Below are 25,174 nucleotides of genomic sequence, written 5' to 3'. Positions count from 1 at the left end.
AATATTAAGGCTCATGCACATGAGCGTACTTGCTCAGTGCCCGCACCCGGCCGTGTGCACTCCGCTTGCAGATGTGAAGCTATTGACTTTAATGGGTCCGCAATCCGCAACATACGGCCAAAGACAGAACACGTTATATCTATCTATTGAAGCGCTTTTCTAGTACTTCTGATCAGTGCCTCCGCATCGCAAAAAGATGGTGCTTCACCTATCCTCAGTCGTATCTGGCGGATGTGGACTCATTCAGGTCAATGGGTCCGCATCCGCACCACGGAGTGCACACGGCCAGTGCCCGTATGTTGCTGATTGGTATATGTATTGCTGTTTTGTTTTTTTTAGCCCTCATGTGCATCACAGTATCCATATTGCAATCCACCAAATACAGATGACGTCCGTGTTTCGTCCGTTTTTTTGCTGACCCATTGACTTCAATGGGTCCAAAGTCTGCATTTTGTGGCCAAGAATAGGACATGGTCTACGTATCTTTTTGCTGAACGGACACACTGACGTGTACTGCACATAGATGGCAGCCAATGTATTACAATACAGGTTGTATTGCAATGACTTGCAGAAGGCATCAGACCACAGAAGTTGGACAAATATAAATAGTAAAAAAAAGTGTTTTTCATAATAGTTTCAAGTAAAAAAAAAGCCCCTTTTCCCAAAATAAAACACAAAAAAAAGACATATTGGGTATTGCTGCGTCCGTAGCGACTAGCTCTATAGAAATATCACAACATCCACCCCCTCACCTGAACGCAGTAGAAAAAATAAAATAAAAACTGCTAAAACAACCATTTTTTTTTTGTCACCCTACATCACAAAAAGTGCACCAACACAGAGTGCAAAAACTGCGGCTCGGATGCGGACCAAAACAACGGTGGTGTGCATGAGGCCTAACATAGAGCAACCAAAAATCATACGTACCCTAAAATAGTACCAACAAAACTGCTACCTTATCCTGTAGTTTCCAAAATGGGGTCACTTTTTTGGAGTTTCTACCCTAGGGGTGCATCAGGGGGTCTTCAAATGTGACATGGCAACTTGCCTTCCAAAAACCACATGGCGCTCCTTTCCTTCTGTGCCCTGCTGTGTGCCCGTACAGCAGTTTACGACCACATATGGGGGTGTTTTCTTGTAAACTACAGAATCGGGGTAATAAATATTGAGTTTTTGTTTGGCTGTTAACCCTTGCTTTGTTACTGGAAAAAAAAATGATTAAAATCTGCCAAAAAAGTAGGAGGTGTCACTATCTGTTTTAAAAGCAGAGAAATAAAAATTTTGAAAATTGCTAATTTTTCAAAATATATATATATTTTTTTTAATAAATAAAAATTAAATATTTTCCACTGTCATGAAATACAGTGTGTGACGAGAAAACAATCTCAGAATGGTTTGGATAAGTAAAAGCGTTTTAAAGTTATCGCCATATAAAGTGAAAATGGCCTGGTCCTTAAGGTGAAAAATGGCAGGGTCCTGAAGGAGTTTAAATTTGATTTTTATTTATTTTATTTTACACTTTAATATTAATGTCAGATGCCACGATCAGTGAACAATGCAGCATCTGAGGGGTACAATGAAAGGGAGCATCGCCATTCCCTGTCATTGCACCCACTACATACAAAGAAATGCTCTTCATGACAGCAAATTTTTTGGGTAAAATTCAGCAAGGCAGCCAAATTGTATTTTACAATACTTCGCTCATCTCTGCATACAACCCTCAGTGAGTGAAGGTGTGAAGACAGATCCCAGACCGTAACATTACATCAGTCACGAAGTGCAGATCGGGAATACAATCTCTTTGTCAGGTTTTCCGCCACGGGTACCTGTATTATACCTCTTTATTGTACAGTGAACATGTGGAGGAGATGTTCTTGCTGTAGTTCTTTCTTTGATCTGTAATCCTTTACCATATAGTGTTTGATGGAGACATTAAGGAAAGGCGTGGGGAGTGCTCCTTGAAACACAGCAGTGCATATCGGACAAAGGTTAAACGGCACACTATTGTTGAAGAAATATAGGAATATTAGTCACCATATTGTATTATTTTTATTTCTTCCCTGCAGGAAATATCTTTTGTAAGTTTCTGTAAATCTTGTTTCCCTCATGCAGCCTTTTGAGATTTGTAATTATACATTTATTGGTAGGTACAGACTCTTTGTAACATACCACCCACATGGAGAAAGTTTGCCTGTGTGTACGTTTTAGTTTTTGCAGTTAATGGCAGCTGATTTTCGGGGATTCTGCTGTGAGTAAATGTAGATGTTATAACAGACTTCTATTGACTACAGATATAGTAGAGTTAACACTCATGCTTTATGAGACGCGTTATCTAAACCAAATGCGTTACGCAAACACCTTCAATTGCTTTTCAATGGCTTTTGTTTCAAGATAATGCGATGAGTTGAGAAATTTGAGTTAAGAGTTTGTGTGTTAACCCTGCTACATCTGTATAATAAGAATCCACCAAGATGCTGAATATGTTGCAGGGTATATCATAAAAGTGCTAGGTTTGTTTGAGAAAAGTCCTGAAAATGTATCCATAGGAAAAAAAAAAACACTAGTCATCTGCTGACAGTCCCAATGTTCCAGCACCGCATTTTCTTTTCTGGCAATTTTAGGTATTCTCATGGAGCACAAGGGATGTGGTGATTTTCTGCATCGCGGGAGGCTTGTCCCTGTCCCCGCCTGCCATTGGCTGCTCCCCCATCCCCCCCACCCCCCCGACACCGGATGTTTTCATCCGCGCACGGGGAGAAGCGGCGGTGTGGGGACCAGTAGCGGCGCGGGCAGCCAGGTAAGTATATTCATTGTGAGGGGGCATTTTTATATTCTTGGATAACCCCTTTAATTTTATTGTTAGGCCAATAACAGCTTTGATAAGTACTGCAGCCTCCTGCTATATTTCCAAGCACAGTGCCATGCTGTGCCTGGTATTGCAGTCCAGCCCATTCACTTGAATAGAGCTGAGCTACGCCCAGACCATGTGATCAATGTATGGTGATGTCACTGGCCTAGGAAGAGGCCTAGGCGCTCACAGATCCTCTTATAACAGCTGATTAAGGGGGGTGCTTGGATTCAGAACCCTGGCGATCTGATATTGATATTAAATTCACGGAACACCCGTTTAAGGACTGGTGATATATCCACTTCTCTATTTTTGTAAAAGCTTAAAGGGGTTGTCTCATCATAAACTATGGGAGCATATCGCTAGGATATGCCCCCATTCTCTTATAGGTGCGGGTCCCATGGCTATATAGAGAACGGAGCCCCGCAAGGTGGTGGCTAAAGGACTCCGGTCCGGCCACCACCAAGCCACATGCACAGCCCCTGCTCCCATTAATTTCTATCGGGCCGACGAAAATCGCCGACCCCATAGAAAATAATTGATGGCGGCTGTATATGTGCAGTGCACCCTCCTTCACTTGCAGGGCTCCGTTCGCGATATAAGTGCGGGTCCCAGCGGTGGGACCCGCACCTATAAGACAATGGAGGCATATCCTAGCGATAGGCCCCCATTGTCCATGATGAGACAACCCCTTTACCTGCAGCCCTTCCAGGACCTTTCCCATACTGATTCCACAATTGAGTAGCTCATTGTCTCTGAAGTATGGCAATCAGAAGTAAAGTACACTCTAACTGGAGGTCCAGGCCAGGGCACTGTGGGGCCATCAGGATAACTAAATATGACAAACAGTCCCTGCTTCTGAACTAAGCCTTTTTTTTTTTTTTTTACACAACCTGGTTGACAGACAATTATCGGGAATAAACCATTCATTCCCAATAATTGCTTGGTCATTGAGCAGTGGAGAGCTCTGCATTTGCATGAATCAATCAGCTCCATTATATTGTACCATACATGTACGGTGGATGTTGGGTCCTTAAAGATGGGGTCTGTTCAGGAGCTGAGCGGGTGACATTGCTGTATAAAACAGCAGGCACCCTGCAGCTGACACCTAGTGGCAGGGACTGTGATCGGAGGCATTTCAGATCACAGACTTGTAACCCCTCAGATGCTGCAGGGAATTGCAACCACAACATCTGAGTGGTTATTTACAGGGAGCTGGGTGCTCTTTGTGACCCATTCACTATTTTATTTTATTTTATTTTTTGTCACGTCACTTCCCAAAAAATGTAATACAAAGTAATCAAAAAGTAATACAAACCCATGAAAAATTGAGCCCTCACATAGTTGTGTATACATATAAAAAAAAAAAAAAAATCCTTTATAGTCCCTTCCTTTATAGTTGGATAGCTTTCTCACCTATTTTTATAATATTTTAGTACATAATGAATACATTTTGTTCCCTCTTCATAGATACTGCAGAGAATATCTGATGTCTTATAGAACATTGATTTTCACCGACCAAATTTGGTCCAGAGCAATGACCAATAGATCACATTTAACAAGGTCTTCCACTATTTCCTAGGAGAGCATGTCAGCAGTTTTTTTAATTATTAGGTTTCTTATTATCCGGCATGTTTTTAAGTAAGAATAAGAGATTACAAAGGCATAGTGGCAGCAAAAATAGAATACGGCAATATGACAAACTCAGTAATTACACACCAGGCTTAGAAAGTCTTACTGAACTGAACATCTAGATAAAACAAGTTGTACGTAAATACAATATTATGGGCACAAATGTGTTTATCTCATATACACGTATTAGGTATTATTTGCGTAGTAACGTGACAACCCACTGAGGCAAATTTCACGGAAGGCTTCATTTTGGCATCATGGCTATAGGAATTCTCATCCATTCAGCCACAGTAACTTCAGTGAGGTTGAGCACTGGTGTCAAGGCTCATAGTCAACTCCTAAGATTATTGATAAAGTTCAGTTTAGGGCTTTTTCCAGGTCCAGCTCAACCTCCTAAAAATTGTTAAAATCATGTAGATGCTGACACAGACCATCTAAGGGTGTAATCTTTAAAGTGCGCATGATCAACCTTATTAAACCACGCATAGAAAAACTCTGGGGCACATTTATAAAGACCAGCCTTTTAGACGCCGGTCTTAATAAAGGCCCATAGCTGGTGGAGGATATGCTGAAGTTATGAAGAGGCACAGGCATCTCCATAACTTTGGCGCATAAAGGGCCAGTTCTAATTGTAAGACAGCTTCCAAGCTGTCTTACATTTAAACCGTTTTCTACACCTAAAACGGGTATAGAAAATGACGAGTGAGATGGGCCTGCCGGCCATTCCCCACCCACGCCCACAATTTTAGACCTGACATGAGCTGGGTGAAGTTGCAGATAGCAGCGCAACTAACTGTTGCAATGCCATCTGTGCCTGAAATACGCCTAATATAGATATATTTCAGTAAAAGATGACCCCCTCTATTCTCAATATAGTATGGTTATAGCTTTTCATTATGGGCTAAATAAGGGATAAAAATATATGAAAAAAAATCTAGAATTTTCTGCTGGGATTTGAACCAGGGACATCTACATGCAAGGCTGACCACTTACCTCCAGGCTACAACCTTATCATATTGAGAATAGTGGTTTTCTATACTTGGAAAGCTAATACACATTACTGGTGTCTCTAAAATCATATATTGTGCCTCTGTATAAACCAGTAATACGTATTAGCTTTCTAAGCATAGAAAACCTATTCTCAAAATGGTGCTATAGTAAGTAGTGTATAAGATGTATACATGCTAGGACACAGCTCTGCCCTCAGCATGCTGATGTCTAGTTCTGTCAGTAAAAGCAAGGCAGGAGTGTTCAAAGCACAGATATATTACAAAAGCAGTGCTCCAAGGATTCAGCCTCGCCCCCTGGTTCTCTAACATTCTCTCTGCAGCGGTTTAACTTTCAAAAGAAAGTTTTCATTTCAATGAGTATTATAAACTCTACTAGGAAGTATGCCTGGTTTAATCGGGTTGATCATGCTGACAGAGGCTCTTTAAGGGTAGTTTCAGGCGTGGTGGATTTGCAGTACAAATGTGCAGCAGCTTATTGCACACTAAAAGTGGATTGGGTTTTCCACTTGTAGCGGAAACTTTCCGTATAGATTTGGGTATGTAAAGTGGATTTTAAAATCTGCTAAACTAGCAATATTTTGTGGATTATCTGCGGATTTCTCCCATTGACTTCAATGTGGAATTCCAAATCCGAACAATGGCAGTCAAGTAATATAGTGTGGGAGCCTCGGATATGGACCTTGACTATTAATGGGGCAGCCATCACATTTACTTAAATGAAGGTGCAGACACACTCCAACAACTTTTTTCATTCATTTTTATTATGCTACTTAGCCCTTTTGAGCACCAAAGGTGATATAACAGTGGACAAACGCCAGCAGATGACATGGCTCCCCAAACCATCACTGACTGTGGAAACTTCACATTGGACCTTGGATTGTGTGCCTCTCCACTATTCTTCTAGACTCTGGGACCATGATTTCGAAATAAAATGCAAACTTTACTTTCATGTGAAAACAGGACTTTGGGCCACTGAGCAACAGTTCAGTCCTTTTTCTCCGTAGCCCAGTTAAGATGCTTCTGACGTTGTCAGTGGCTCATCAATGGCTTGACACAAGGAATGTGACAGTTGTAGCCCATGTCCTGGATGTGTGTGTGTGTGGTTGGCGGCTCTTAAAGGGTTTCTGTCACCTAAAAAAAAGGGTATTAAGCTGGCTGATATTAGCAATGTGCTAATGTCAGCTGAACATAACTATATTAGTGCCATCTCACTGCCTGAAGCCATTACTGAGAAAAACAAACTTTTATAATATGCCAATTAGCCTCTAGGAGTAGGGGGGCGTTGCACCTGCTCCTAGAGGCTCCGTTTGCCCACCTATTTTCACGCCCTTCTTCCCTTGATTGACAGGGCCAGTGCAGCGTTGCTCTCCTCCCACCGGCTGTGTCTACTGCAAAAATCCCACGCCTGCATCGTCCTGTTCAGTATTCGACGCAGGCGCAGTGAGGGAAGGCTTCCTCACTGCGCCTGCACTGATTACATCAGAGTGCTCCCGGAAGAGAAGACAGCTGGCATCGCCAAGAAGAAGGCCCAGCGCTTTATTCCCACTTTATACCACCAATGATCAAAGGGGAAAATAATAAACTATATTTTAGGGAAAAAACAAATACTAATAATTAATATATTTATAAACATTATATCCACCAATGAATCAAATTAATTTGGCACAATATATATGTAATCTGGTGGCCAAATTAATTTGATTCGTTGGTGATATAGTGTTTATAAATATATTAATTATTAGTATTTTATTTTGGTTTTTTTCTAAAATTGTATTTTCCCCTTAGTGGGAATAAAGTGCTGGGCAACAAGGAACATACTCCTTCTTCTCGGCGATGTCGGCTGTCTTCTCTTCCAGGAGCACTCTGACGTAATCAGTGCAGGCGCAGTGAGGAAGCCAGCAGCCGCCGAGCGTCCTTCCCTGCACCTAATACTGAACGGGGCGGCTTAATACCTATTTTTCAGGTGACAGAAACCATTTAAAGCTCCAGCTGCAGTTCGCCCCTTGTGAATCTCCCCCAAATTCTAAAATGTCCTTTTCTTGACAATCCTTTCAAGAAAGCGGTAATCTTTATTGCTGATGCACTTTTTTCTACCACACCTTCTCCTTCCACTCCGCTTTCAATGAATATGCTTGGATACAGCACTTAGTGAATAACAGCCAGATTCTTTAGCAATTACCTTTTGTGGCTTCTCCTCCTTGTGGAGGGTGGCAATGACTGTCTTCTGGACAACTGTCAGGTCAGCAGTCTTCCCCATGATTGTGTAGCCTACTGAACCAGACTGAGGGACCATTTAAAGGCTTAGGAAACCTTTGTAGGTGTTTTGTGTTGATTTAGCTGAGGAGAGTGTGACACCATGACTCTACAATATTGAACTTACAATATTCTAAATTTCTGATATACTGACTTTTGGAATTTCATTAGCTGTAAACCATATTCATCAATTCACCTTTTGAATTGAATTGCTGAAATAAAGTAATTTTTTTTAAGATAATTTAATTTATTGAGCTGCGCATGTGTGTATGTATAATATATATCGCTGTGTGTATCTATCTAAACTGTTAATTTTCATTCCCTTATACTATTATTAATCTTGTCTTGGCAGTCTATATACTGGTTCATTTAATCTATATTATATGTTTTCGAACCCTTAAAGTGAGCAATGAAGAAAGGTCTCAGACAAATCTTCTGGGTGCAAGTTCCTCTAAATTGACCTTTTTACATTTTCTAATGGCTGTCAGCAAACACAATCAAATGTGCACTTCAGTTACCACAGGCTACCTCAAGGATGTCTTCTTGTTCCCAAGACCTCTTCCATAGCTTGTCTTTGTATAGATGCACTGCAATAACGAGGGAAGGGGGGGGAGGCGAATGGAGAAGGAAAATTGTATCCTTTTTATGGCAATGAAGGGATTTGCAGCAGTCTTTTCTGTGTTGTATTTCTACAAAACCTATTTTAGAGTTCATTTAATATGGAGTGAATTGTGCATTGATGCTGCCACCTGGTGGCTCAGTAAAGGCTTAACACGTATGCCGTAGTCAGCTCATCGATGTCCATCACTCATATTCTTTATTGGTTCAGATTAAAATCTGTAATGTAAAACAGCATGTGTAAATTCAAGAAGCAAGGTTTGCTGACGCGTTTCAGGATACACAGTCCCTTTGTCATAGCACTTTACTTTGCTGTGTGCATGAAGACAGCCCATGTGCGCTAATAATGTATATGGACATCATAGAAGGCGTCCTCAGCTCAGAACCCCCCTCTCTGAGCCAATCTGTTTCGGTGGACTTGACCTTTTTAGTACATGGATGGGTTTCCTCTGCATGGCTGCTATACAATAATGCATTTCTCCAGCAGTGACAACTGCGGGGAAAATGTCTGCCTAGCCTCTGCTTTTCATGGCAAAATCTCTTAATATGTGTATCATAGATGGTACGGGGCGGGACCCGGAACAACTTGATGAGACTAGGGTTGCACAATCCATCCAAATATTAATACGATTTTGATACTTCGATGCGTCTGCTGCCTCCGTACTGACATTGTCAGTATTTCAATACGCTATAGGGGCCTTCATAATACTGGGGGCCACTAAGGGAAGCATTCATAATACAGGGGGGGCACGGGGCATTCATAATACAGGGGGCACTAAACGTGGTATTCATAATACTAGGGGGTACTAATGGAAATATTAATATTAGGTGATATTAACAATACTTGATGCAGTAATGGAATATTAATTATACTGATTGCACTATGGGGGGCAAATGGTCAGGGGGCACTGTAGGGGTTGGGATTAAAAAAATAAAAATAAAAATAAAATCCGTTTTAATACTCCCTTTTAACGGCCATTAAAAACAGACAGACGACCATAAAATGGCCATGAATAACTGACAATGTGTCGTGTGAATTTAGTCTTGACATTTTGGCAGCCCAGATCTGTTGTGTTTTTCGTGGTTTTCTAATTTAATTATACAGTGATGTCCGGCTGCTTGATTTTGCTGGAAAAGAGCTGTTTCACCTACAAAACGGCGTGTAATGAACACGGCCATTATGTATCAGTGGCCATGTAGGTTTACAATTCATGAGTCAGACTGTGAAAAAGCATGATACTACACTTAGTATTGGTGTCGAAGTCCACATTCTGGGACTGTGGAAACCCTAGATGACACTACTTGTTATACCATTTATGTCCTTTCCTGGTGCAAAAAGAGGAGCGAAAAATGTCTGATTTAGGCCTCATGCACACGACCGTTGTTTTGGTCTGCATCCGAGCCGCAGTATTTGCGGCTTGGATACGGACCCTTTCACTTCAATGGGGCAGCAAAAGATGCGGACAGCACTCCATGTGCTTTCCGCATCTGTTGCTCTGTTTCGTGGTCCGCAAAAAAAATATATAACCTGTCCTATTCTTGTCTTTTTGCGGACAAGAATAGGCAGTTATATTAATGGCTGTCCGTGCCATTCCACAAATTGCAGATCGCACACGGACGCCATCTGTGTTTTGCGTATCCGCAATTTGTGGACCACAAAACACAACGGTCGTGTGCATGAGGCCTTACTCGTATATCTGGTAAATGTTATTGCGCCCTCAAAAATCCATTGATTTTGTGATTTCCGTAGACTGTAGTGGTTAGGTAATACCGATTTGGTTTCTTGTGTCATTCTAGATGAAAAGTGTGTTCAACATGACAGCCAAAGAAGGAAGAAAGCGATCTGTCAGTGTCTTGGTGGCGGTCGGAAATGGCAACGGAGCTGCCGGTGAGAGTTTTAGTGCATCTTGTGGGGGCTTATTGAACAAGGAAAAAAACTACATATAAAAAGATATAATAAAAGAGCTTCCCCAGTATAATTTAGCATTAAAAATAATTTACTGTAGTAATTTACCTTCTGTGACAAAAATGCTCCAGATGCGCCCTCTAGTGTTCAAAATGAATAGTAATGTGCATGTGCACCTACCAAGCTAAATGAGGGCGAACACACATGCTCAGTTTCAATTTTCACTTCTTCCACCATTTTATTATGGATTATTAAGATTACGGGGGTAAGATATCAGATATATCGCAGAAATGATGCGTGAAAAGAAACGCTCATGTACACAGACTCATTGAAATGAATGGGTCAGGATTCAGTGCGGGTTCTATGTGGAAAACTCGCTTGTGTGAAAAGGGCCTAACTGTGAGCAACAACAGCACGGTGAAGATTCATTATTTTTTTTAATTAATTTTTTCTGTCTCCTTGACAGGATTTGCTGTTGGGAAAGCCAGTGACAGACTGATAGCCCTAAGAAAAGTAAGTCTCCTTCACTAAGCAATCTTCATTTTTTTTTTTCCCCTTGGGAATCTGCCAAGGACCACGCCGAGTTCGGTTTCAAGTTTTAAAATGGTTTTCAGCTTTAAAAATCGACTACCGAAGTTATTCAACACGCGTTTAACTTACTTCGGCTCATCGGCGCCCATGCATTCTAGTAATGGATGGAGGCGAATCTCTGTACAGTATTATTATGAAGTTTTGAATGAAGCGCCCAAAGCTCGCTCCACTCAGCACTAATGATGATTATTCCACTTGAATGTACTCAATGTGCGCTGAGCGCCGCGCCGCCTCACCAGTTGGCTCTCATTTCTTTAAATGGGCCCTTAGATCAGAAACACTGAATTATTGCACATTGGAGCATCCTGTCCAGACCTAACTGAAGGTGTCTGAGAACGCTGCTGGGGGCAGTGGTAATAAACTGTTTAATGCAGGATTTTTTTCTCTGCTGTTTTTTTTGTTTTTTGTTTGTTTTTTGCGCACTGTGCTATAAATGTTGTCTTTTTTCTGTCGTCTCTCTGTGCAGGCAAAGAACAGAGCTGTGCAGTATCTGCATTATATCGAACGATACAACAACCACACAAGTGAGCGCCGCATGACTGCATATTTACCAGTTTCCCTCCCCCTTCCATCGACAGGAATTCTTGTGCCTTAAAGGGGTTAAGGGGTTCTCCGGGGTACAGATATTGATGGCCTGGCCTCAGGATATGTCATCAGTATCCGATCGGTAGAGGGCCAACACCTGGCATCCCCACCAATCAGCTGTTTTGGGCAGCTGCCGGCGCCAGAAAGCCATACTATATATGGCGCCGCGGGCAGACAGTGCCTTCTGCTTCTGCTAGGTCATCAATATCTGTGGTCCAGAAAACCCCTTTAATGACCAGATACCTCTCAGTATGTCCAGGTGCCAGTAAAATCACTAGACTAGAAATAAAACTTACAACGTAGAGGTTCATTCATATGCAATAGGAGCCATGTGTCTAATTATTCTGGGCTCTCCACCATATCTATTTAGAAGATTAAAGAAGTCCGGTCGCCTCCCCTGACACGTCTGTTTCAGTAACTACTTTTATTGGAGCATCTATTGTTATGACTCTATGTTGTGCTGTTCCTCCATTAGTCCAACTAGAAATGTATGAATGAACTGCGAGCAGTTTGCAAAGAAGATCCAGCTGGGTGTTACCAGTGTGCGGGTGTGCCCAGTCTGATACTATCCAGTTAGTGCTGCCAGTGTCAGACTGTGCAATGGGGCACACACCCAAGACCCAGCTAGATGTTCATTGCAAAGTGCTGGCAATTCATTCTTAAATTGCTAGCAAGAATAATAGAGGAATGGCAAAACCTAAAGTAACATGAAAAGATGCTGCAGTATTGGTATTACATGGGGCATGCGCATAGTCAGGAGAGGTGAGGGGTCCGCTTTAAATGGAATGGAAATTGTGTCTAAAGTGGTAAATATGTGAATTTGTAGATCTCCAATAAAGAGTGTGGTGGTTTCTTGCTGCTGGTACTTTTTATCTTAAAGTGCCCATACACATAGCCAAAAATTCGTCCAAGCTTGTTGATTTCATAGGGACAGGACGACTAGCTTATGTGTATGAGGGTGGGCCAACTTTACATCTCAGATGACTTGGGGGGGGGGGGGGGGGGGGCGAAGGGAAGGTATGTTGAATTTCGGGTGAAATAATCAACCGGAGGTGTCTAGCAGCAGATTACTCCCGTATCCCATTGAGAACAATTGTATCTTCTGAGCATACATGTGTGCAGGATTTCTTCAGCCAAGATTATGAGCGCCTATAATGTGTCCGAGTTTACAGCCGCTGGTCTCGATGCTGCCTGTTCCATTGTTGACATCTTCACAAGCCTACTGCCAGTGTGTGTGTGTATGTATATGTATATATATTGCATTACCTTGATCCACAGTTGCACATCTTTAATGTCCCCCCTAAAGTGCCACCCCAACTCCTTAGGAAGGGTATCATTAGATCTCTCATCCTTACAGCAGTACTAAGAAATCGTGAGAAGATGAATGCTTGCACCGGCGCATGGTAAATCTCACGCCTGCACCGTGCCGTTTAGTATTCTGCGCAGGCATAGTGAAGGAAGGATGCTCACTGGCTGCCTAGTTCCTGCCTGCGATGAATATTGAATAGCACAGCGCAAGATTTATCATGCACTCAGGGCCGGCAGGAGGATGCGAACGCTACCTGCCCCTGTCAATCAAGGTTTCAGAAATTCTTGGAAACCTTTGCCATTTCAGGAGCTGGTCTTTTATTTAGCTTGTGACACATAACTGTTAATTTCCTCTCTTCCCCTAGTATTTCATGATATAACATCAACTTATAAGAGAACTACAATTAAAATGAAGAAACAGAACCATGGTAAGTGAAGGCGTTGTTGCGCTAGTGTATTTTCTCCATGCTAAATATCACTTCATAAATGTAATATATCAGTAAGCATGCTCCTCTGTTTTCAGAACTCCCATAGAAGTGAACGGAAAGAGCTGCGCATGCGCGGCCACCTCTCCATTCACAGACAGGTCCCTGATCTCGAAATAGGAGCAGGTTCCATAGGTGTAACCTGTAGCTATCATAGTAACATAGCAACGTAGTTTGTAAGGCTGAAATAAAGACATTTGTCCATCCAGTTCGGCCTTTTATCCTGCCAGGTGATCGAGAGGAAGGCAAAAAACAAACTGAGAGGTAGAAGCCAATTTTCCTCACTTTAGGGGAAAAAAATTCCTTCCCGATTCCAATCAGGCAATCAGAATAACTCCGTGGATCAACGGCTCTCTAGTAGCTATAGGCTGTAATATTATTACGCTCCAGAAATACATCCAGGCCCCTCTTGAATTCCTTTATTGAACTCACCATCACCACCTCCTCAGGTAGAGAGTTCCATAGTCTCACTGCTCTTACCGTAAAGAATCCTCTTCTATGTTTGTGTACAAACCTTCTTTCCTCCAGACGCAGAGGATGTCCCCTTGTCCTGTGCCTATTCTGTAAATGTCCCAGATCGAAATACCCCTTTAAGAAATAGTTTCAGTTCTCGGTCCTCATTCTTTAGTATAATATATCTTCCGCTGAATGCAGTCTATTGTTCCCTGTTATCAGCCATTTCAGGATGGGAAGATGCTGACGGTAAGACAAGGCCTACACCTGTCGCTTCTAGGATCGCTGAGTAGTGGTGATCCCATAGAAATGAATGGGATGGCCGCAGCAGTTGGAAAAAATCCAGCCATGTTTGATTTCATGCAACTGCCTCCGCGATTCCATGCATTTCTATGGGATCCCCGCTACTCGGGGACCCTGGCCTCAACATGTGTCGCCGTGTAGCCCTTGCCTAATGTTCAGAGTACGTACTAATCAGTACAGAAAATCCCTGCCCACCTGATCTCTATTTTATTTCATACACATATGCCCTATACTCAGAAGTCATAGAACCCCATAAAAAAAAAAAACTCCTCAGTGGGTGCCCCACCAGATTTATCACGTTTTTATACGTTGTGTTTTTTTTTTAAGCGGTATTCCGACAACCACTCTGGTGTCTAAACATAATATCATCTCATACTACTCACCACTTTCTTTAGTGCCATTCTCTGCAGAGCTGGTTCAGTCCTCCTGTGCCACTTTTCCACTGCAGCCAATCACTGTCCTCAGCAGTCTAACAGTGATTGGCTGCAGTGGTGACGTTGCAGACACTTGCATGTCACACCTGTCGGTGGCGTGCGCAGTGCAGGTGTACACCACGTGACCGCTGCATGCAAACTGCTGATAGATTTATAAAGCCAGTATTGAATTCAATGGGTGCTGTATAAATCTGTATCCAGTGAGCGCTCCCCCTAGTAGCAACTGGAAGTAGCCACTGCGACCATTTTACCGCAAGCAATGGATGCAGTTTGGTGTCTTGTCCCACTTGGCCCTAGTTCGTCCATGTGAGTGAATAATAACTGCTCTTTTTGCAGATGTCTGACTTAGTAGGTTCTTTAAGTGGATGTGGCAGCACTGGGTTTCACAAAATGTCCATAGAGATTAGAAAAACTGTTTATGCTGGTGACGCTGATCCGTGAAACATTACATATGTAAAGTGTTGTCTTCTCTCTGCCTTGTAAAAGTTTGAGCGTGCCCAGGTATACGGAAAGCTTACACGTCGGATGGATTGCACTGGTCTGTAAAGCAATTCTGGGGAAATCCTATTACCGCCAGCAATGCCTTCCTGCACCAATGCACTTCTTTTTCTTTTAAACTATAATTGAAAAAACAAACTATAAGTACCAGTAGCTTTTTTTTTTTTTTTTTTTTTTACGACCTGAAAAATATATTGATTTTCCTCCTGCAGCAGGAGGGGGAACACTCTCTAGACACATTTTCATCTGAATGATCTTTAAAAGGCTATTCATCACAGTTTAATTTACTAGATAGCCAAAATCTTTAATTTCACTTGCTGGCCACTCAGTCTCCTTTCTCTGTAAATTGCTCCAGTAGATTTTCGGTGCACTATCGGGAACGCCACGTTCTTGAAAATTAAACTATAATTTAATGCCACCATAGCTTTCCGGAGACAGAAAATCGCTAGGATTATTTGGGCTGCCAGGCTGAAGAAAAGAGAGGGGCATGTGTGTTCACTCACTCGGTGCTGACCGCTGTACCCTATTACAGTTCTGGTGAGAGCATTTATTGCCGTACAAGACAAGTGAACGGTCTCGGATAGGTGTTGTCTGCGTTTCCTCCTTGTAATAGCATTAGAGAAGTAAGCAAAGGGAATACAAATCCCAGCGTACAGGAGGCAGGGACACAGAAAATGCCATCGTGGTAGGAAAAAAAGAATCTTGAATTCTACAAAATCTTATAGAACTTCTTAGCTGTTTAAAGGGGTTTTCCGGGGAGAGGGGAGTTTTGTAATTTCAGAATAGGTTAAAAATATAAAAGCAGCGTTACTCACCTCACAGATTCCCCTGGCACCGCTGCTTGCCGCCACTCCTTGGTCCTTAAGTCCTGATTCAGGACACAGAAAATGAATGGAGATGTCCGCTCAGCCAATCACTGGCCACACCGGTGACTCACCTCAGCCGGTGATTGCTTGAGCAGACATCGTTCTTTTTTTATTTTTAACTTTAAAAAATAAAAATATTCCCCTGGAAAACACCCAAACAAAATGGTGGTAGAAATGTACATTCTGCAGGTCTTCTGCTCAGCAGTACTTGCAGCCCCTTGCTGTACCAGGCTATGGAGCACGGCAGTATTCAAGTGAACGGGGCTATATTTCAGTACCCTGCTACAGACGGTGGATAGGAGCACTACTGTGCAGGGAAAGTACCTTGGGGCCCAGATGGCCCGTCATGTACAGAAGCCTATTAAAAGGGCATCTGTCAACAAATTTGTACCTATGACACTGGCTGACCTGTTACATGTGCACTTGGCAGCTGAAGACATCTGTGTTGATCCCACGTTCATATGTGTGCGCATTTTTTTTAAGTTTTAATATACGCAAATGAGCCTCTAGAAGCAACAAGCCCTCTCCACTTTCATTGATTTTTGGCAGAATTCGGGGTCAGGTGAGATCATGTTTACACTGCCTGGCCCTATCCGTCAAAGTGGAGAGGATGCAGCATTGCAGAGAGAGCAGAGTCTCTAGGTGTAACGGCAACACCCCCGTTGCTCCTAGAGGCTCATTTGCATATACTAAAACATCATTTTTCTCAGAAATGCGGACACGTATGAACCTGGGACCAACACAGATGCCTTCAGCTGCTAAGTGCTTATGTAACAGGTCAGTCAGTGTCATAGGTAGAAATCTGCTGACTGATACCCTTTAAGGGCTTAAAGCTGCTGACAGATGCTCTTTAAGTGCTGCTAGTGGCATAATACACTGCACTACATAAGGATTACATGTTAAAGTCTGCTTGTGGGACTAATAGATATAGTAAAAAAAAAAAAAAGTTGCTAACTAAAAAAAAAAGGCTTTTTATTTTCTCCTGTTACCCTTTTTGAAGATAAAACATTTGGGCCAAAAAATATTTTTACTGCCCAGTTCTGATAAGTTCTATGACACCACTAGACAAATTCCTTGAAGCCCTCCACCAATATTGTGTGATCACTGATCTACGCTGTTTGTCTACATCTCATGGCGTGCCTCCATCACGCCATATTTAGGGTTTTTTGCAAAACTACAGTGTGAACACGACACCTAAGAACACGCCCTAAAGAAGTGAACACTTTGGGCTAGATTTCCTAATAGATGGTGTAAGCTTAGCCCGGCTGTCTAGCCCTGCACCAGATTATCACAGGGGCTCGGGCTGGGTGATAAATGTTGTGCAGGGATAGACACTTTTCTCTGACTTTACCAACCATTCATTGACTATTAAATTTTACACCAGAATTATTGAGCAATTTTTGGCGCAGAATGGGGTGTCTTAGGCCCTGCCCCTTTCCAACAAAGCCCCACCCCTTGTGGAGCATTCGGAAAACTGTGTAGAAACCCTATATGCGTCAATTTGTGCCACTTTTCAGGCAGATTTTCGGCTCAGGCACATAACTAAATCTTGGCCATTGTCTCATTACTTCGGTGTGGGGTTCTCGGTGAAGTGACCAGTCAGGTACATTCAGCTTTACCATTATGTGACCGCTTACTCCATTGTGGAGGAAGGAGTAGCATTTAACTGCATTTCTCACGGCACTTGGAGGAGATGTAAGGAACCTCATCTGGTCCTGGTTTACTCTTATGTACATTGTGTTCTTGTTTAGGTTACGGTCTCCATTGTCATAGAGCCGTTATCACCATCTGCAAGTTAATTGGTATCCAAGACATGTATGCCAAAGTGAGTGGTTCCTGCAACATGCTTAACCTCACAAGGGCGCTCTTCTTGGGTCTGGCACAGCAGGTACGTCACCATCCATTTTATGCATGAGAGTGTACTAATCTAGCAGAGCCGTTCAATCTGCAGCTATTCCTCCCGACTCCCAAATGTGCGTGTGTTGTCTGGCATTGGCCGGTCTCCTGCAAGAACAAAAAGATTTGGCAAAAAAGTCAACAGGAAATCATTGCTCTGTTTAACTAGCAATATGTCCAATATAAGACCGCTGTAATCACGTTTTGGGTATTGTCACACATATTTCCGACCAGAAGTGGTAACATGATGTAGAGACACACTTTCCGGGTCGCTTCTGCCACTTTTAGAGAACATGGCAGTGACGTTTTATGAGGGTTTTCCCTGTTGTTTTTCACTGCCTTTCCACACAAAATCCACATGTTACTTCTGGATTTTGATTTGCCCCAGATCTCATTGCAAAAGATGAAATATGCACTGAAAATCGGCACGAAAAGTAAAAATTTCAAATTCCACAATGCAGGTCAATTTCTGCGCTGAAAATTTCCACACAGTGTATGTGAGATTTTGAAAATATCATCTACTTAGCTGGTACTGTTTTGCATTGTGGATTTTCCACACGTAAAAGGGTTATCCAATCCCTATAATGACCCCCAGAATGCCCGGGCCCCTCCTTTACAGCATACTTACCTGCTCCTCGGTGTCCCTCCAGATCCCTGCACGGCCACCACTGCATCTCCCGGTCATGCAGATCAAAATATCCGGCAACAGGGGGGAGCAGCCAATAGCAGGCTGCGACGGTGACCAGCCTCCCTACCATTACGGATGACACTAGGGATGCTGGTCACTGTTGCAGCCAGCTATTGGCTGCTACCCCCGTCACCAGATTTTTTGATCCGAGCGCCGGGGAGATGCAGTGGCGGCCGTGCAGGGATCCTGAGGGGCGCGGGTGTCGGGGAGCAGGTAAGTATGCTGTAGAGGAGGGGCCTGGGCATTCTGGGGGTCATTATAGGGATTGGATAACCCCTTTATTATGCATATATTTTTTAAGGGGTTGTACACCCCTGGGGGCCTTTTGGGCAGACTACCCAGCGTGACCGGATCTGCGGAGGGAATAGTACTTACGTGATCCCCGCTGCTGGGTTCTGGCTCCTTCACTCCCCTTCGCCCACTGCAGATTTTGGGTCTCTGCACGTCAAGGTGATGCATGGAAGACGTGTCTCCACTGTGGCCTGTCATTGGCTGCAGCAGGCACGTGACCCATGTCGAACCAGATGTTGACGCAGGAAAGAAGATCTGCAGAAGCGGCAGGGCGGTGAAGGAGTTAAAACCCAGCAGTGTGGATCAGGTAAGTATGATTCCCTATGCAGGTCCTGTCACGCTGGGGGGGGGGGAGGTCTACCTAAATGCCCCCCGGTGGTAAACAACCCCTTTAAACTTCTAGTCGGAGAAGCGGTGGACACGTTGCTTAAAATATGCACTTTATGGATGGAGTACATGGTGGAGGTAACTGTGTATTATACCAGGGTGCGGTAGACGGTATACAGTATGTACATGGCATAATATGAAAACTGAAAAGAGGAATTGATCTATCCATATATAATAGAGAAAGAAATCTGCCTCACAGTTGATTTTCTTTATAGAAAGTCAACAAGGGAGAAAAGGGCCGATATTAAGTGGTGTCTTAGAGCGTAACTAGTCTGTAGACCAAAGACATTGCATTGTATTGTATGTAGATGTTCTGTATGGAAAAATTAAGTCTATACTTGACTAATAAAACAATAAGGAGGGGAGATTGAATTTATCATGAGGGAAATGTTGGTAGTCAGTTTGCTTTGAGTCTGTTTTGTCTGACTTATTTTGCCCCAAACTTTGTTTCCGGAAATTTGGCGTATCTTTAAACATAACAATTTTGTTTAGAGATAATACTCCCATTTTTATGCCACCCACCCCCCTCCAGTGGAGTAAGATTACGCCTTTTTTGCAATTATTTTTTGAAAAAGTTACTGTCGCTAAATCTGGAGGTCTGCTAATTAGCATACACAGCCACACCCACTAACTTCCCAACCCACTTTTCAAAGTGGCAAAGGCAGCCTTTAAAAATTGCAAATTTTTTGCACAAACAAAATTGCAAAATTGATTTTGTGTCTGTTTTACAGGAGACTGTGCTGACCTCTAGTACCTCAGCACAGTCTCTGGAGATGCTTTCTGACTACTACTACTTCTCTGCATGTCCCAAGTGGTGAGGTTATGTCACGTACATTTCCATGACTACTACAAGAAAATTTAGACTAGCACATTCATGGTCACAGGTGCATATCCATAAAGCGAGCATACAGAATAAAAGTATGGCAGAGCAACATTTCACATGCAAACAATAGAACTGAGAAATGGGGATCATTCTAAATTAAAGTGGTATCATACCTTTTATAAATGGAAAAATAGAAGCTCTTTGCGCACGTGTCGGGCCCATCTACCAGGCGTCAAGGTGGCTTCCGCAGAGTATAAATGTAGCTGGTTCCTACACTGCCCTGAATATTGTAGGCTTAGGTAAGTCCAAGAGAGGTGGTATACTAGTGTTAGGAACCCATCTGCAGAAGCCACCTTGATGCCTGGTAGATGGGCCTGACACACGTTTGATCAAAAATGTGCGCAAAGAGCTTCTATTTTTCCATTTATAGCAGGTATAATACCACTTTAATTTAGAATGATCTCCATTTCTTAGCTCTGTTGTTTGTACGTGAAATGTTGTGCTGCCATACATTTCCATCACTATCGCTGTGATCACAGAAGTGACTTTTGCTGCTACTACAATTTTTATAGAGATGAAATGTCAGCTCTTGACATTTTATGAAAAATTGCCGCTTGAGTGAAGGGGCTCTTTTAAACGTAGAAACAAAATGTGAAAGTTTCACAGTTGTCAAGAAATTATCTTCATAGATTCTCGATGCTTGGGTGGTGTTGGAGTATACTGCCTCATTTAAAAATAATTGTAATATCCGATCCTAACTGTCTGCTTTACAAAACAGGAGACCCATCAAGACCTAGCTAACAAGAAAGGCCTGCATGTGGTGGAGTTTAGAGAAGAATGCGGCCCTTTACCCCACATTGTGGCTTCACCTCAAGGAGCACTCTCTACAGTCCCAGAACCAGAAGGAGAGATCCCTGATATAAAACTAGACTGGGATGAAGTAAAACTAACCCAAGGGCTAAAGCGTTCCATCTGGGCCAATGTCAAGCGGACAGTCTGGTGAAAGTGAAATACGCACTTGTCCTTCGAAAAGAGAGGCTGCGTTGAGAGAATACAGAGACTGAGACTTTTCTGCTGCAAAAGATGCTTAACTTAAGAGCCTCCACCTTCTATCACCATGGCGTTTTTATATCCAACACTTTGTGCTGTTAAAGGGGTTCTTCAGGAATCCTATTGTCCTAGAAAATATGGACAGGACTGATTCCTCCAGTTGTATAGCTATCTTGGAGGGTGAGTGGACAGGGCTTCAAGACACACTACACTAATGATGTGATCATGCCTGTGATATGCCATCATGGCTGAGCTGTCTGACAGGAAAACTCACCAAGTGCCAGAGCATAGTGTGTAGTGCGGCCAAGTCTCCTCACCCCCTAGGCAGCTCTGCGTGTGGAGGCAACCAGTCTTGCTCAGATTCTAGGACAGGTTGGTGGCGGCCATTTTAAATTATTCCTGGAGAACCCCTTTAAATTTCTTCCATAGCAGTGGAAGCTCTGCTCTTCGGATACAGAAATCTCCTACTTATACACAGATGTAAATTATACAATTCTGTCTGCCTGCAGCTACCACTAGAGGGAGCTCAGGAGCATTTCAGTGTATTATTCAGTTCAGTGTGTGATAGTTCCATCTAGTGGTGGTTGCAGGTAAAACAGCATGTCATCATTTCAGTCTGTGCCTGTGCATTGGAGTTTTGTTTAAGAAAAACTAAACTCTGAAGTCATTAGCACAGAATTTAGACCCTGACTTTATATTTTGCAGTATGGCATAGCTGGAGCCAGTCATTTCACTCAAATACAGTATGTAATGTATATTCTAAGATGTTGAAGCCCTGTGCACATCTCATTCATGCAGGAAATACCAATAATATGAATAAAGAATTTATCCATATATTCTTAGTATTCCTCTTATTAGCAGAGCTGGGAGCTAAGCGCTTGCTTTTATGAATGTGAAATTAGTTTCATGTAAATGAATATCTGGAAGAGAATATTACATAATAGTATTAGATTGATGGTTTGCTCTTTTCTGCTGGCAGTAAAAATTGATTTATAAGTAAATTAAAGAAGTTTTTGATATACTTGATGGTGTAGAACATTTCCCTCCATATTCACTTGTTCATATAAGGCCCTTGACTTGTCCTTGTCAGAGGAACCGGAAGGTTCGGTGGTGCCAGAGCTTGAACAGTTATTCTCGCCTAGCCCTGAAAATCTACCTCCTCCTATATTCCCACATCTGGCTGTTAAAAGGGTTGTGCCGGATTTTAGAAGTGATGGCCGATGCTCTGGATAGGCTATCAGTGTCTGGATTGGTGGTAGTCTGACACCCCCACAAATCAGCTGTTTCATAGAAGTTCCAACATCGGAACAACACAGCACTGAATTGCATGGGAGCAGCACTGCAGTACCAGATCTGTCCACTACACAAAGGATGGAGCTATGTGGCTTCTGGTGCAGGAGGTACTCTGAAACAGCTGATCGGCGGGGTGTGGGACCAGGGTTGCCAACCGTCCGGAAATTTCTGAACAGTCCGTAAAAATATGTTTGTTTTTTTTTGTTTTGTTTTTTTGCGACGGATGGTACTTGATTAGATTATTTGGATGGTAATTATAATCCTTTTACGACTCACAGTAAATGCTGGTAATGAGTTCTTATCGGTATATAGACATGGATTACTTATAATCTTTATTTATTCATTATGATTTTCCAATTTGTCCGTAGAAAATGTCTGTCCTTGATTTTGGGATAAGTTGTCCAGAAAAACAAAAAAAATTTTGTTTGGCAACTCTACTTCCGCTGCAGGAGCTGCTCTGAAACAGCTGATCGGCAGGGCGTGGGACCCCCACTGATCAAGCATTTATAGCCTATCCTGAGCGTAAGCCATGACAACAAAAGGGTCACATGTATACGTGTTTATCTGTCCCTTTTTTTTAACAGGAAAAAACTGTTTTACCGTTTGTTTTTTTTTCTTATTTTTGGCTCTGATGTTTCTGAAAGCGTCTGAGCTTCAGCTGCCCTATAACATTATAATGAGCGCCAACCGCAGATGCGACCATAACAGCACCAGCTGCAAATGCTCCCAAAACAGCATACAAGCCACAGATACGCACTCAATAGTGCGGCGGCCGGAGATGACGTTATGCAGCTAGCCCCAAGAATTTGTCAGCAGCAGATGTCCCCACAAAAGCATGCCACAGATGCCCTCATGCCCAGCATACCGGCCACAAACGCACCAAGAAAAGTGTCAGCTAGTAATGTTCTATAAATTCATTCAAGCCACAGATGTCACCCTAACAGTGGCAGCCACAGGTGACCCCAAAATGGCAAAAAAAAAAAAAAAAACATAAAAACAGTCTTCTGTGAATGGTATCTTAGGCCGCATTTACATGGCCTTCCATCTTGCCTCTGTATTTTGTAGGTTCTGAATACAAGGCTATTGTAAGTCAATGCATACATGCACATATTTATTTGTGTCAGAGTATACAGTATACTACAGTAAAGGCCATATTTTCTAATGTTCTGCATGTTTCATGGGTGTCTGTTCAAGGCCACCTTCACACGTCGGTGTTTGGTCAGTGATTTCCATCGGTGATTGTGAGCCAAAACCAGGAGTGGAGGCTACTCAGAGATAAGTTATAATGGAAAGGTTTGCATCTATTTGTTTTTTGGCCCTGCACCTGGTTTTGACTCCCAATAACTGATGGAAGCCACTGACTGAACACTGTGAAAGCGACCATATTCTCTCCTTTAGGCCCCATACACACCATCTGCAAAATACAGATGCAGTTTGTGTGCTGTCCTCATTTTATTTGCGGACCCATTGTTTTCAATGGGTCTATGGTCCGCATTTTGCAGAATGGACATATGGATGCGGAAAGCACATGGGTTCTTAAAAAATGCGGATGTAACACATAAAGCATGCATATTTTGCAGATCCCGGATATGTGGACCGCGAAAGGGATACGGTCGTGTGCATGAGACCTAAAGAGCAATGGAACAATTGTAGGGTTGCCTTAGCTGCTGAAAAGCATCAACTTTGGCAGTAAAAAAAAAAAAAAGCCTATTAGGACATTTGGACACACCTGGTATCTAGGGCAGGGCATGGGGCTGTATGCTTTTAATAAGGCTGAGCCCATTAATATTGTTTCCACTGTATTTAAATTATAACCTGTCACCAGTTCTGTGCAGCCATATCTGAGAGAAGCATAACCTGGTGACAGATACCCATACCAAAATGACGACTCAAGAAGTTAAATTGACCAGGCTCTTTTGCTAAAATCTGGATTGTTCATTAAACAGGGCACACTGGGCAGCCCTCATATTCATGAACTCGCCGCTCTCCCTGTCTCTTCCTTTTGCAACCAGCGGCAGGGGAGAGAGCTGGAAGCTCATAAATACGAGGACCCTCCAGTGCGCACTCTGTATTGAGAAGGCTCAAGCACCCGGCTGGTCCTGGAACTGGTCCATACAAATTTTAGCCAAATGGGCGGGTCAATTCCCAGTCAGTGACTCAGCATTTTACTAAGGGTATCTGTTCTGATAGAACAGCATGAAACTGGTGCCAGATTCTTTATAATCCCAACATCGTGACTGTAGCTCTGTAAACGGCATAATTACATTCAAAGGTCCATGTCAATACATAAATAAAAATAAATAAAAGTACAGTGGTCCCTCAAGTTACAATATTAATTAGTTCTAGGACGACCTTTGTATGTTGAAACCATTATAACTTGAGTAATCGGTTATAAAGCCCCAAAATGTCGTCCAAGATGAGAGAAAATGAAGATTTAAGAAAAATAAGCAGATAACTAAGACAGATAAATCAAGTCCTTACATATAACAGTCAGGAATAACAGCTAACTAGCAACTAATATCGCTATTTTTCAAAGAAGTAACCTTGATTGGTTTGATCTGAGTCTGAGACATTGTATGTTGAGTCTAGTTTCAACTTACGATGGGTCAGAAAAGACCATTGTATGTTGAAAATATTGTATCCTGAGGCCATTGTATCTTGAGGAATGACTGTACATGTGAATGACTCTCTTGTTCTTCGATCCTTGTACCTCGTTTTTCTTAAAGGGAATCTGTCACCTGCTTTTACCATTTTAAGCTGGCACCATCGCTATGTTGACTAAAGTACCTTATTTCCAGGAGTCTTCTTTTTACTTTATTTCGTTTTGTAGTTTTGATATAAAAGCAATTTTTATGTTATGCTAATTAGGGTCCAAGGTGCCCAGAGGGGCGTTTTTTTCACTCTCCGGTGCCCAGTGACGCCCCCGTGCCTGTGCCCAAGACAGCCTCCTGATGAT

At 42.6% G+C, this 25,174-nt stretch overlaps 1 protein-coding gene across 1 annotated transcript in view; it reads left to right on the top strand.

The window, feature by feature from the left end:
• Positions 1-21,761, top strand: part of MRPS5 (mitochondrial ribosomal protein S5) — a 91,021-nt gene extending 69,260 nt beyond the window's left edge. Inside the window, exons 6-11 of the mRNA XM_044291619.1 lie at positions 10,159-10,249; positions 10,734-10,780; positions 11,325-11,382; positions 13,117-13,179; positions 17,542-17,678; positions 20,654-21,761. Of these exons, the coding sequence (XP_044147554.1) occupies positions 10,159-10,249; positions 10,734-10,780; positions 11,325-11,382; positions 13,117-13,179; positions 17,542-17,678; positions 20,654-20,878 (621 nt within the window). The 3' untranslated portion in view covers positions 20,879-21,761. The remainder of the gene's footprint in view (positions 1-10,158; positions 10,250-10,733; positions 10,781-11,324; positions 11,383-13,116; positions 13,180-17,541; positions 17,679-20,653) is intronic.
• Positions 21,762-25,174: the final 3,413 nt, after the last annotated feature.

Source organism: Bufo gargarizans, chromosome 4, assembly GCF_014858855.1.
Source record: "Bufo gargarizans isolate SCDJY-AF-19 chromosome 4, ASM1485885v1, whole genome shotgun sequence".
NCBI lineage: Eukaryota > Metazoa > Chordata > Amphibia > Anura > Bufonidae > Bufo > Bufo gargarizans.
The sequence above is the reverse complement of the archived record's forward strand: the minus strand, read 5'-3'. Positions and strand labels throughout refer to the sequence as shown.